Source organism: Triplophysa dalaica, chromosome 25, assembly GCF_015846415.1.
Source record: "Triplophysa dalaica isolate WHDGS20190420 chromosome 25, ASM1584641v1, whole genome shotgun sequence".
NCBI classification, from domain to species: Eukaryota; Metazoa; Chordata; class Actinopteri; order Cypriniformes; family Nemacheilidae; genus Triplophysa; species Triplophysa dalaica.
The window spans coordinates 11,500,943-11,513,011 of record NC_079566.1 but is presented as its reverse complement, the minus strand read 5'-3'; the positions used below and the strand labels follow the sequence as shown (position 1 = coordinate 11,513,011).

The 12,069-nt window shown below is 37.1% G+C and overlaps 2 protein-coding genes across 3 annotated transcripts; both read left to right on the top strand.

The window, feature by feature from the left end:
• The first annotated feature begins 1,965 nt into the window (after nucleotides 1–1,965).
• scamp3 (secretory carrier membrane protein 3) lies at nucleotides 1,966–6,899 on the top strand. The gene is made up of 9 exons (XM_056741680.1): nucleotides 1,966–2,417; nucleotides 3,024–3,107; nucleotides 3,834–3,944; nucleotides 4,097–4,217; nucleotides 4,556–4,684; nucleotides 5,066–5,225; nucleotides 5,359–5,460; nucleotides 5,614–5,731; nucleotides 5,864–6,899. The coding sequence occupies exons 1-9, from the start codon at nucleotides 2,364–2,366 to the stop codon at nucleotides 6,011–6,013; spliced, it is 1,029 nt and encodes a 342-aa protein (XP_056597658.1). The 5' UTR covers nucleotides 1,966–2,363; the 3' UTR covers nucleotides 6,014–6,899.
• A 132-nt stretch (nucleotides 6,900–7,031) lies between these two features.
• Nucleotides 7,032–12,069, top strand: rnf115b (ring finger protein 115b). Of its 2 annotated transcripts, XM_056741681.1 has the most exons (9): nucleotides 7,032–7,435; nucleotides 8,029–8,087; nucleotides 8,194–8,251; nucleotides 8,434–8,669; nucleotides 8,890–8,958; nucleotides 9,035–9,107; nucleotides 9,342–9,435; nucleotides 10,859–10,974; nucleotides 11,110–12,069. In XM_056741681.1, exons 1-9 carry the CDS (start codon nucleotides 7,358–7,360, stop codon nucleotides 11,203–11,205), a joined length of 879 nt encoding a protein of 292 aa, XP_056597659.1. In that variant the 5' UTR covers nucleotides 7,032–7,357; the 3' UTR covers nucleotides 11,206–12,069. The 2 variants fall into 2 exon arrangements, with proteins under 2 accessions (XP_056597659.1, XP_056597660.1); XM_056741682.1 differs by lacking the exon at nucleotides 9,342–9,435.

Here is a 12,069-nt window from a genome sequence, read left to right as displayed (position 1 = left end):
AAGCATCCCTTGATTGGCTGAGGAATGTTGAGGTTCCAGAGCAAAGCAAAAGGACTTGGGACACACCCATTCACAGAATAAGAGAAAAATAATGACTAATTCTAAATCACTTCTACAATAAGTTCAGTGTCACATTAGTACAACCTCCCCTGATCTCAAATGATGAACTCAAAGATCATTTGTTTCTGCATGAATGCTTCGATTAATAGGTTATATTCCTGGTTATCAATGTTTTGTCACGCTTTATTGCATTGCATTTGAATTTCGCTGGAGACGTAAACATAAGTATTAGTGCACAAATATAAGATCATGCATGTGTGCTTGTTTGTGTGTTTTGAGCTATCATATGACTGACCACCCTCCTGTTATCCATGTGACTGCAGAATTTAAAGCCCCAAATAACAAGAAAGACAAGGAAGAGATGTATGATATATTATGAAACCGCAAATTACTTTGAGATTACGGATTGGCTGAGGATAATTTTTTAATAAAAAATCAATAGTTTGCCATTAATTCAGAATTCGTGGAAATTGAAATAAGTGAGTGGGATACAGTCATAATAATAAACAATTGAAGAGTTTATTTGCAAAAGCAGATAACTTCATTTTTTGAAAATGTTCAAAAGTCCTGTTTTGTCATAACTTTTATTGTGTTATTATCTAATTAAAACAACCCAACTGAAATGTGAATGATATTAATTGGAATATATTTGAGACATTGTATCATATTTAAAAAAAGTGAAATGATATAAGAAGAAGCAAAGATATAAATCCATTATATTTACATTTATTGTAATGCATGATTTACTGTTACAAATAAGTTATTGTTTATTTAAAGCTTTTATTGTGTTATTATCTGATTAAAACAACCCAACTAAAGTTTGAATGATATTAATTGGAATACACAATAAAAAATCCATGATGTTTGGAAATGTTTAAAAACTGAGTTATCTGCTTTTGAAAATTAACTCTTCAATTGGAGACGTTAATGTAAAGACAAATACCTTATTATTTTCATTATAGCTACAAAAATTATGGGTTATTTAAGTGTTTTCGCTCTAGATAAAAACTGATTTTGTTACAAATAGTATATTTGAGACATTGTATCATATTTAAAAAAAGTGAAACGATATAAAAAGAAGCCAAGATATAAATCCATTATATTTACATTTATTGTAATGCATGATTTATTGTTACAAATAAGTTATCGTTTATTTAAAGCTTTTATTGTGTTATTATCTAATTAAAACAACTTTACTGAAGTTTGAATGATATTAATGGGAATAAACAATAAAAAATCCATGATTTTTGGAAATGTTTTAAAACTTGAGTGAAAATGAACTGGTCAATTGGAGACGTTTATGTTAAGACAAATACCTTATAATTTTCATTTTAGCTACAAATAAATATAGGTTATTTAAGTGTTTTAAGTGTTATTTGTTACAAATAGTATATCTGAGACATTTTATCATATATCAAAAAAGTGAAACAATATAAAAAGAAGCCAAGATATAAATGCATTATATTTACATTTATTCATATATTGAAAGGCATGATATATTGTAACATATAAGTTATCATTTATGTAAAGACAAACATCTTATTATAGTCTTATAATTTAACATACCATGATAATATCGAAATTTTATATTGACAAGATGATGACCCTTTGTCAACAATTCTAACAGTTACAAACACAGTAAATTCAGTTTTTGAAGCAACAGTGCCACCGTGTGCATATAGATGTGAACTGCACATTCCTTAAAAGACGTGTCTCTTCTCAACTCGTTTATAAGATCTATACCATAATATAACACGAAATAAAGCGTTGTTTTGAAATACAGGAATAATTTAATTCAATTGAAACACACCTTTCTTTGCATCCTCTGGCACGTGTCAGCACAATAGCGCTCACTCATTGGTTTATCTCCGTCACGTGCCACAACCACCTCCTCGGTCATGTGACGTGAACGCTCTTCCTGAACACCAGCGCTAAGATACGATAGCGCCGTTAGTAGAGTGAAATTGAAACTAAACCGTTTGGCTCGTCAACACGACCAAAGAAATACATTAACAAGAGCAAACAAGAAGAGCATAAAACCGCGACAAAATAAATAAAGCGAATATAACCGGGTTAAAGAGAAGGCTGACGTCTCGTTTCTGTGTTGTTTGGTTAACGCTAGCTAGCTAACGTAGTGTTAACCGGACGCAATCTCTTTGTTTTGGTTAAATATTTATAAAGTAAGCAAGAATTCACAGGCTTGGCTGAGTTTGACTCTCACCTGCACGAACGTCCCTGCTCGGTCTTTAGCTTGACCTGTTTTTATAAATTGGCAAGATATAATTTGACAAACCAGTACCAGTATGTCAAAATATAGCGCTTTTCCCGAAGCAGCGGATGATCACAATCCTTTTCAGGTTAGTCTCTGCTTTTATTACATTGTTTTGCTGGTTTTAAATGTGTGTGCATTGGTGCACTGTTTGTGATGGCGTCACGAGGCCTGACAGTCAACAGATGTCATGAAACTCGTATTTAGATTTATGACATTGATCTTGTGTGTTTGATTCCAGCGTTAGTCAATGATTTGTGGATTGCTGGTCTAAATTTAGGCTGGCCAGGTGTTGGGGACTTGTTGATCTGACTTATAAACAACACTGCCAGTCAAAACCGTGTACACAACCACACCCCGTTTTTATTTTTACTACTTTGACAGGAATATAAAAGTGAACAAATTACACATTTTTGTTGTGCTAATCGTATTTTATATTTATACGATTTTTTTTATTTAACCGTAAACCTTCAAAATGAAGAGTCATAAATTCAGTGTGATGGGTCCAGACCTTTTTATTGGTAGTGTATGATGTTACTGCAGTTCATCAGTTTTGATGGACAGTCCAGCAACTTAACATGTTTGGCCTTAAGTAAAGAGAAAACTTGATCAGCTTTACCTGATTTAGAATATACACAATCTTTGTTTTCAGCCCAGGTGAATGAACTGACAGGTTTGCTTTCTGTATTCACAGGATCCATCAGTGATGCAGCATAGCAGTAACGCTGGCTACGCCACTCTGGACCTTTATAACCCATTTGACAACAGCACAGCTGGGGTAAATATATTAAACCTGGAAAATCTCATAGTGGAGTATTAAGATTCGTTACGTTTCCGATTCACGAGCTCTCGATTCGATTCTCGATTCGAGTCAATGATTATAGATTTAATACGAATCCTATAGATATTTCTAAAAAAGACCAGTAAAAAATATATCACATTACAATGGTAAATAAAAAAATGAAATGAAGAGCCAGAAACCATTATATTAAACTTTTAAACACACTTGGGTATATTGAAACAGAAAATTGTTAAGCTTGTACCATGTTAAGCATGAGAAGCCAGCATGTTTAACTGTCTAAGGAAGTCAGAATACATGACATAGCATGATAACTCCGCGTTAAGTGGGAAATATATATGTTCCTCTGGATTTGTGAGGAAGTTAGATGCGTCTATAGTGTTGCCATATACCAAACAAAACAAACAGCTTCCCACTGTTCTGTTTCTCTGAACTCATACAAAAAGCCAGGCAGGTTCTTCTTTCTAATTCGGGAAATGCTCGGTTATGTTGTTCATTCTTGCAGTGCAAATTCTCTAAAGTGAGAATGTTTATGTAGTATTTGACATTTGAATGCAGGAAACATCTTACACAATGTGTTTTACTTACAGTGTCTTGCATCATTAAAATGGTTAAAAACCTATGGTTGAAAATATGATGTAATGACACGATTGTAAACAGTTGTTAATGCTTTTGCCTTTTCTCCGTTTGTTTTGAATTCTAAAGCCTCCGCCCCCTTATGAGGCCACATCTCCTTCAGCGCTGCCCCCTGCTCAGACACCAACAAGTAGCACCACACCCACTGAACCCAAGAATTATGGATCCTATGGAACACAGGTGCCAATTTTTACTGGGTTGTCATTGAATTTCTATTAATTTTTCACCCTCAAACTGTTATTTTGTAGGATTTTGCAGGATAAAGTTGTACCTGGATACTTGGTTACTATGGTTATACCACTGTGAATATACTCTCTCTCTGTCTTTTGTAGTCTGAAGTCAAGGCCACCACTGCAGAACTGTTACGGAAGCAGGAGGAATTAGAAAGGAAAGCGAAGGAGCTGGAGAGAAGAGAGCGAGAGCTGGACGCTCATGCGCTTGGATCTGGAGCATGTGAGTGAAGGATGAAGAAGGAAAACATTTAATTTCAGACCAGACTTTAATGAAATACTTTTGTCTTGAAATGTTTTAATGTTGTTTTTACTACAAGTGGTCTCACATTCTCTTAAAAAATCTGTACAAAATAGAATCAGAGGATATTTTTAGTAGAGTAAGTTGTTGGTAAGTGTTTAGATGAAGGTGTACTGATAAAGAGGAGACAGAAGACAAGCAGCTGATTGATGGATGGATGGTATTTTTACAGAATTAAGATCTCGACCCTGGCGGTAATGCAAGACATTAATGGAGTGATGCTAACTCATGTGATTCATGTGAATCTCTGTCTCTCAAAGCTCGTCAGAATAATTGGCCCCCACTGCCCTCCTTCTGTCCGGTGGGACCCTGTTTCTACCAGGACATTAATGTGGAGATCAGCCAAAACTTCCAGCGCACTGTCACCACTATGTACTACTACTGGATGTGTAAGTCTGTTTGTCAGTGTGTCTTCTGCAGGTGTGTGTCTGTGTGAATAAGTTATTTTGTGTTGTAATCTGCAACATTCCCCTAATGCTGTCGAATTTTGAAAGAGAACTTTTGAAATAGTCTCGTAGATGATGACAATTGGCATAATTCAGTGCTAACTTGATCTGTACAGATCTTGCACTGCATTCTTTTTTCTCACTTTTTGTTCATATTTTTTTTTTCATTATGTCCAAAACTTATTTGACCTTATTAAACTGTAATATACTGTCTCTAGGCCATTCAAATATGGTGGTTCCAGTGTTTATTTGCTTCCTAGTTAGTAGTTTACCATTGAAAAATCTTGTATTTCCTGATGTCCTTGTCTATTTTCTCTTCCGTAGTCACAGCATGCACTTTGGCCTTTAACCTCTTCTCCTGCTTGGCTATGTTCTGTGTGGATCCTGGTAATGGAGTGGGCTTTGGTCTTGCCATCCTGTGGGCTCTCCTCTTCACCCCCTGCTCTTTCGTCTGTTGGTACAGGCCTGTGTACAAAGCATTTAGGTATGTACCATTACGAATAAGCACCTAGGTTGCAAGAAACTTGGATGTTTCTGGAAACAGATGTGCACCCATGACTAACTGAATGAAAACTAATGAAACTAATCTTATCGTTCTTCTTTCTGTTTCTCAACAGGAGTGACAGTTCTTTCAACTTCTTTGCATTCTTTTTCGTCTTCTTCGCCCAGCTGGTGCTTTACGTTATTATGACTATTGGCATCCCTGGCTGGGGCTTCAGGTGAAGAGATGAATTTTCTAAATTTGTAACTTACTTGTTTGTGTTATTTTATATGCCTTTGTCAGACATTTGTATCCGACATGAATTGTCAAGTATAATCATCTGGCAAATAGCTAGTTAATCTAAATATTCTGTTTTTCTCTCCTGTTTCAGTGGCTGGATCGTGAGTCTTGCTGCTCTTCGGACCAGCAAGGCGGTGGGTGTGATCATGTTGTTAAACTCCGTGCTCTTCACCGCTCAAGCAGCGATGGGAGTCGTGCTGCTCAAGAGGGTAATTCAAAACATCAAACCAACATTTAATGAAATAAAAAAAACATGCAGTGTGGCTTCTAAATTCATAATATTTGATATCATTTATTGTGATTTGCTAAATGACAAACTTACTTGTCTGTCCTGCCACCAGGTTCATTCTATGTACAGGAAGACTGAGGCGAGTTTCCAGAAGGCCCAGGCAGAGTTTGCCACCGGTGTGCTTTCCAATCAGGCCGTGCGTCAGGCAGCTGCCAGCGCCACTGTCTCTGCGGCACAGGGCGCCTTCACTGCACCCCGGTAGAAATGAGGCTGAAGAATCCGATTAGTTACGCAGCCTTGAAACAAAGTGACTTAGCACTCTTAAACATAGTTGCAAACCAACAAACACACCCTTACCCTAGACCCTGCATGCACGACAGAATAAACGGACTCATAATGAGTATCCGTCGATGAGGACCTAAGATCGACTTCTACAATTCTTAAAAAAGTCAACTGCTCAAAAACAACTAAATATCACTGTAATGTTTTGAATACCTAAAGCTTGTAATTGTAATTTTTAACATTGCTAGGGCTTGCAGAGTTCTTAAGATTTGCCACATCTGCCTTTAGTTTTTTCCCCAACTTTGTTCTTTATGTATAAATAGATGTATACGGCCAGGAGTTATTTCATTATTCTGAGATTACAACCCGAGAAATTAAATTTGCCAATAGCTTTTCTTAAATGTGAGAGGCGAATCTCTTGTCACATTATAGAGATTCATGATTCATTTTATCAGTCTGAAAATGGGTTGATTTCTTTCTTTGTATGCCAGATATTATTTATGAAATAGCATGTTTTGATGCAATTAAACTACTGTACTTTCCTCTAGAAAGTGATACACGCCTACGTGTCATGAATTAGCACAGCTGATAACATTGTGCTTTGGGATAGAAAATTGAATTTGACGCATAAATATAAAGTTTCTTACATGGTAGCAGGCAGTGATCGCTTCCAACTTGTGTTGCTTTTGTGATTTTTACGTTGTGTTTATTCGTCATTTCTATCTAACCTTTTGTCTGACACTAAGGTATAAACCTGAACATAAGTATTACTCGGTTGTTTTTATTTGTTGTGTTTTTTTGCTGCTGTGTTTATGTCGTAAGTGCCAATGTGTTCTTTATTTTTTATTAAAGTTTATGAAAACGCATCTTAGACTGACTTTGTGTTTGATATAGGAATAAAATGAGAATCAAAAGATGTGTTTCGTGTCAGTAATAGCACCAAATGGAATTCCAGACCGGTTCGGAGACGGTTTGTCATCTGGTGTTTGGTAAATAAATACTTCCACCGGCCAACTCAAACACATGCAACTTACAGAAAGCAGCCACATAGTTTTCAAATATCTAACTTAATAATGGTAACTGTCTGGTGTGGTGTTATCTGGCGAAAAAACCAACAAAACAACATGAAATCCTACTGGAATAACACCCAAAACACAATAGATTTTATATAGTGTGTTTTGGGTCTTATTCCAGTAAAGAAACCATTAGTTTGTATTGCAGTCATATTAACCAAGTACGGAGTTCAACGTGACCTAATCAGACGCGTCTCCTTGACAACCCGCGCAGCGTAACGTCACGCACTTCAATAAGTTCTTCGGTGAAGATGGCCGAGGCTGCCGCGGCTCCACGACACCGGTATTTCTGTCATTGCTGTAAATGTGAAATCGATCCTAAACTCCCGGTAAGTACAATGCAACGCGTGACTGAGATGGATTCGGACTGTTCACGTTATAATTGTCTAAAACGTTACTGCAGTCTTCCCCAATTTAACTTTGCTACGCAGTCATTAATCTTTTATTATTCGTTTGTAACGGGTCCTTTTGTATTGATTTACGTGCATGTTAAACCGCGTGAATGACATTTATATGTGTAAACTACCTACTTAATGTTACATGGAGTTTGTGATGAGTGTCAGCGTTTGCGTGGAATTCCGTATCCTAGTTTGGGAGTTACGCCGATGCCAAATATAGCACAGACGCAGCCGAACGCAAGCTCGTTATACAAACACACGAGTAAAGAAGAGGCATTACGTAAGAGTAGAAATAGAATCACAATTATTTTTGTTTATTTTGTTTTATCTAAGTAGTTCACTACTTCTGAAAACCTATAAATTGACTGTGCGCGTTTACTTCCTGGTTTCGATAAGACAGCTCAGGCATTTCCGGTGAATTGACAGCTGTAGGATTCCACTCTTGCTGCCTTAAAAGTGTGAAAATTGATAAACATCTTATGATCTTTTGTACAATAATGTGTGTTTATTCATACTTGAAACAGGAGTATGTGTGTCCCAGATGTGAATCTGGTTTCATTGAAGAGCTTTCGGAGAATAACAGGTTGGTTTCGCTTGAGTCCAAATAACTGTAATGATTACGTTTGTGTGTTTTAGTATTTATTTATAATCTCATTCATTTTTTTAAATGAGTAAAATATGTTTTTCAGTCTTCAGAGGTCTGATGTTACTGGTGCAGGTGATGAAATAACCTCACAGTTTTCAGAGGTAGAGTATTTGTTTTTGTAGACTATCTTGTTTTATCGAAGTCATTGCATGTCAAGTCACACGAGGCGAGGCATCATTATAATTATATTCATATTCAATACATAGTGGACACAACTGTGGCAGAATTACTTAGTCTTGTGTTTCAGTCACTAAGAGCCTTTTGTTTCTTTCTTCACTATTAGCTGTGGCAGCTGCTCTTCATGGAACGTTCGGCCCTCCTGTCTGACCCCACAGTCACAGATGTCCTCCGGAGCCGCTCTGGGGTCGAGGCTGCAGTTGGTGCTCCTGCCTCTGGGCCGGTGGGACCTGTAGCTTCCACAGAGTCTTCTACAGTCTGCACTGAGCCGTCACACCTCCCTCAAGTGTCAAGCAGTCACCAGCGAAACCCAAGACTGGATCAGGGACAGGCTATGGAGGGGTGTGTTATGGCACTTGTTACAGCTACTGTCATCTGCGAGTAGCACAAAGAGGAATCTATGATTTCCTGCTTTAAGTTTATGACTAAGAACCAGATGAAAACTTTAATCAAGCTAATTTAATGAAAATCTTTATTTATATCCCACAAGAAATATGCTTTTAACTTCTGAAAAAACGTGTTCCTGTTTAATACTGTACGGTACTTTTATTTGTTTATTAAGGATTGTCCAGCAGTTCTTGGCCGGTCTGTTTACCAATTCAGACATTACTGGTTCCCAACCATCTTCGTGGTATGTTCTTCTTGCTGTGACCTCCGCATTCAGTGTAGATGACGTGCATTGATTTCTCATTCTCTCTACCTCTCAGGTCGAGCATGTTACACTCTAACCCTGAAGATTACGCTTGGGGACAAGGAGGCCTAGATGCGGTCATTACACAGGTGAGTAACATTGTCATTGATCGTCATCCAATGCAGCATCTTGTGAAATGACTCATGTCCTGGACTGCTTTCGCTTCGCCTCATTAGTCATCAACACATTTTGCCCGCTGGCGTTTAATTTGTCACAGTTCATGAGCGTGACCTTTCAAGTCAAACACGTTATTGTTCTTTTCCGCTGAAATTAAAAATGCATTAAACGTACCCTGATACTCAACGTTTGCTGTCTTTTTCCAGTTGCTCGGTCAGACTGAATGTAGCGGTCCCCCTCCTGCTGAAAAAGAGATGATCTCATCTCTTCCCACCATTAGCATCTCCTCAGAGCAGGCTGGTAAATTCCCATAATCCTCTGAGTCACCACTCACACCTCGGCTCTTTTAAGTGCAAAACCGTTAAAGCAAAACGGAGCTGTTTGCATACTTCTGGACACCTCCAATTATGTTTTTGTTTCTGTTGTGGCTGAATGAGCCATAATTCAGCCTAAACATCTGCTTTTTGACAGACCAGCCTATGTTTTGCCAAGGGCAGGTCAATGATCCGTAGTTGCTCCTCTGTTTAACAGTTTGAGCTATGGCTCAATCAGGATACATTTGTATTTTCATTTGTTCGCTAGAATTAATGGAAGAGCGTTAAGATAGAGTGCCTTAAAGTCACAAGTTTCTATAAGATTCTGGTCCTTAGAAATGTTTTATCGTTTACTGAGCAGAAGTAATATTGTAGATTTTATAAAATCATTCAAAAAGAGATCCATTCATAAAGGATGATTCCTTAAAGGAACAATTCACCCCAAAATTTTAATTCTGTCTTGGAAAATGAGAGAAAGATTTTATTTTTTATTCAGCACATTTTAAAAGTCTATTCCTCACAAAGTCAAAGCTATTATAACACGTCATAAATCATTTTGGAGCTTAATGGCTCTTGTCCCCATTCACTCCCATTGTATGGAGGAACACCACATTTTAAAACTACTATTTAAAAATGGTTTACCAAAGAATTAGTCATCAACCGAGTAGTTCACCCAAAAATTAAAACTCTGTCATAATTTACTTGCCCTCACGTCATTTTAAACCTGTATGTCTTACTTTAAGCAAAACACAAAAGAAGATATTTTGAAGAATGTTGGTAAACCAAAACTGTCGGTCCCGATTGACTTGCATTGATTTTATTCAACAGAAGTCAATGGGGACCGACGGTTTTTAGTTACCAGCATTCTTCAAATTACCTTCTTTTGCTGAAGAAAGAAAGTCATACAGGTTTGAAATGTCAAAAGAGATGGTTCACCCAAAAACAGGTTTGGAACAACCTGGGGGTCAGGAAATGATGACAGAACATTTTTGGTGAACTATCCCTTTAAGCTCTACAACAACTGCAATGAGGTAAAGTTTTATTGCCAGAACTTTTACATTTTGACAATTTAATTCCTTTGCAAATCGTTTCAAAGCAGTAAATACATGGAAGGAAAGTACAGGCAAAAATAAAGATTGTAAATGGTATGTTATTTATTATACTGTATATATACTGCTTAGTTTATATAGTTCCTATAGTGCTGTAGGAAAGTATGCATATACATTTTTAAATACTCATGTCAAAGGTTTATAAAGATACTACATTATTGATCCCTGAGCCATAAATCTATTTGGTTATTGAGATTTCCATTTCATACAGCCTGTGTAGGCGGCATGTGACAAATTACAGCCCTCCACTTTCCTTGTTTGTTCATCCGTGCATATTTTCCCCCCTTCTCTGTCTCTCAGCATGCCAGCTGGAATGCCCTGTGTGTAAAGAAGAGTATTCTACAGGAGAATCTGTGCGGCAGCTGCCCTGTCTCCACTGCTATCACAGCAACTGTATTGTGCCTTGGCTACAACTGGTACAGTATGAGTTCTATAAAATCAATTTCACCCTGCAGTTAACTCTAGGTTCTTCTTTAAAACACTTATTTTATGAAAATGTATACATACTTTAATGTCATTTTTACAAGATTTGTTATTTTACGTCTTTATAGCACGACACCTGTCCTGTCTGCCGGAAAAGTCTGGATGGTGAGGACCGTGGTTTCCAGCCACCTCCTAGGCCAAACCCGTCATCACCGACCGTATAGGAACGTAGCACTCTTTATTGGTGTTAATTATGATCAATCCAGGACAGATAGATACACAAACAGTCATGAGCACCATATTTTGAAAGACATTTGACTATATGGAGACGGACATCGATATCTGAATCAAGAGCTGTTTGACCTGCGTTAGTGTATGTTAATCAAATTTGTGAAGTAAAATATCTCAAATGTTTATGGTCCGACTTGAACAAATATGTGATTATTTATTAATTTTGGGTTGGAGCAAACATAGACTCTTAGGTCGACCCCCAGGACTGGAGCTGACTATCACCGAGTTAGCTGATACAGAGTTATCTCAGAGGGTACAGTTCAGGTTGCATATGCATATTTTATGACATGTTTACCCTATAGCTTTTTCAGAGCTTTTAATGTCTCTAAAAAAGGTGAGCGCGCAGTTCACTTTTCTTCTTCATCTGCCTCGCACATGTCTTCACTCTTTTGAAGGTATAGAAAAGTTTGAACCTATACACCTGCTCCTTTTCAAACACTGTGAAACATATGCAACACTTCTTTGATCGTGGAGAGTGCCTATTTAATATACAAATGAAATGTCTTCACTATTTTGTTGAATAGAAAGGAAATCCTATTTATGATATTTATGATGGGAAACGTATGATCTGTAGAAATTAATGTATTACCATGTTATGAAGCTGACACTGTTTTTAAATGTTTTAGAAGTATATTTTGATGTTGATGTGGGTGCTTTTGTCTTCATGCTCAGGGTTTTGAGTCCCAGAACTTATGAAAGGCCTTTTGTACAACTTGTGTGGTATTAAATGTAATAGAATAAAAGTAAAATGTTTACATAAATAAAACAAAAAGGATGCATAGATACGGACAACTTAA

What these genes read in the sequence shown, in the direction of transcription:
- scamp3 (XM_056741680.1), top strand. Translation starts at nt 2,364, where the DNA reads ATGTCAAAATATAGCGCTTTTCCCGAAGCAGCGGATGATCACAATCCT. An exon ending in CCTGTGTACAAAGCATTTAG is followed by an intron (nt 5,226 to 5,358) that starts GTATGTACCATT and finishes GTTTCTCAACAG; the next exon opens with GAGTGACAGTTCTTTCAACT. An exon ending in GAGTCGTGCTGCTCAAGAGG is followed by an intron (nt 5,732 to 5,863) that starts GTAATTCAAAAC and finishes TCCTGCCACCAG; the next exon opens with GTTCATTCTATGTACAGGAA.
- rnf115b (XM_056741682.1), top strand. Translation starts at nt 7,358, where the DNA reads ATGGCCGAGGCTGCCGCGGCTCCACGACACCGGTATTTCTGTCATTGC. An exon ending in TAGATGCGGTCATTACACAG is followed by an intron (nt 9,108 to 10,858) that starts GTGAGTAACATT and finishes TCTGTCTCTCAG; the next exon opens with CATGCCAGCTGGAATGCCCT. An exon ending in TTGTGCCTTGGCTACAACTG is followed by an intron (nt 10,975 to 11,109) that starts GTACAGTATGAG and finishes ACGTCTTTATAG; the next exon opens with CACGACACCTGTCCTGTCTG.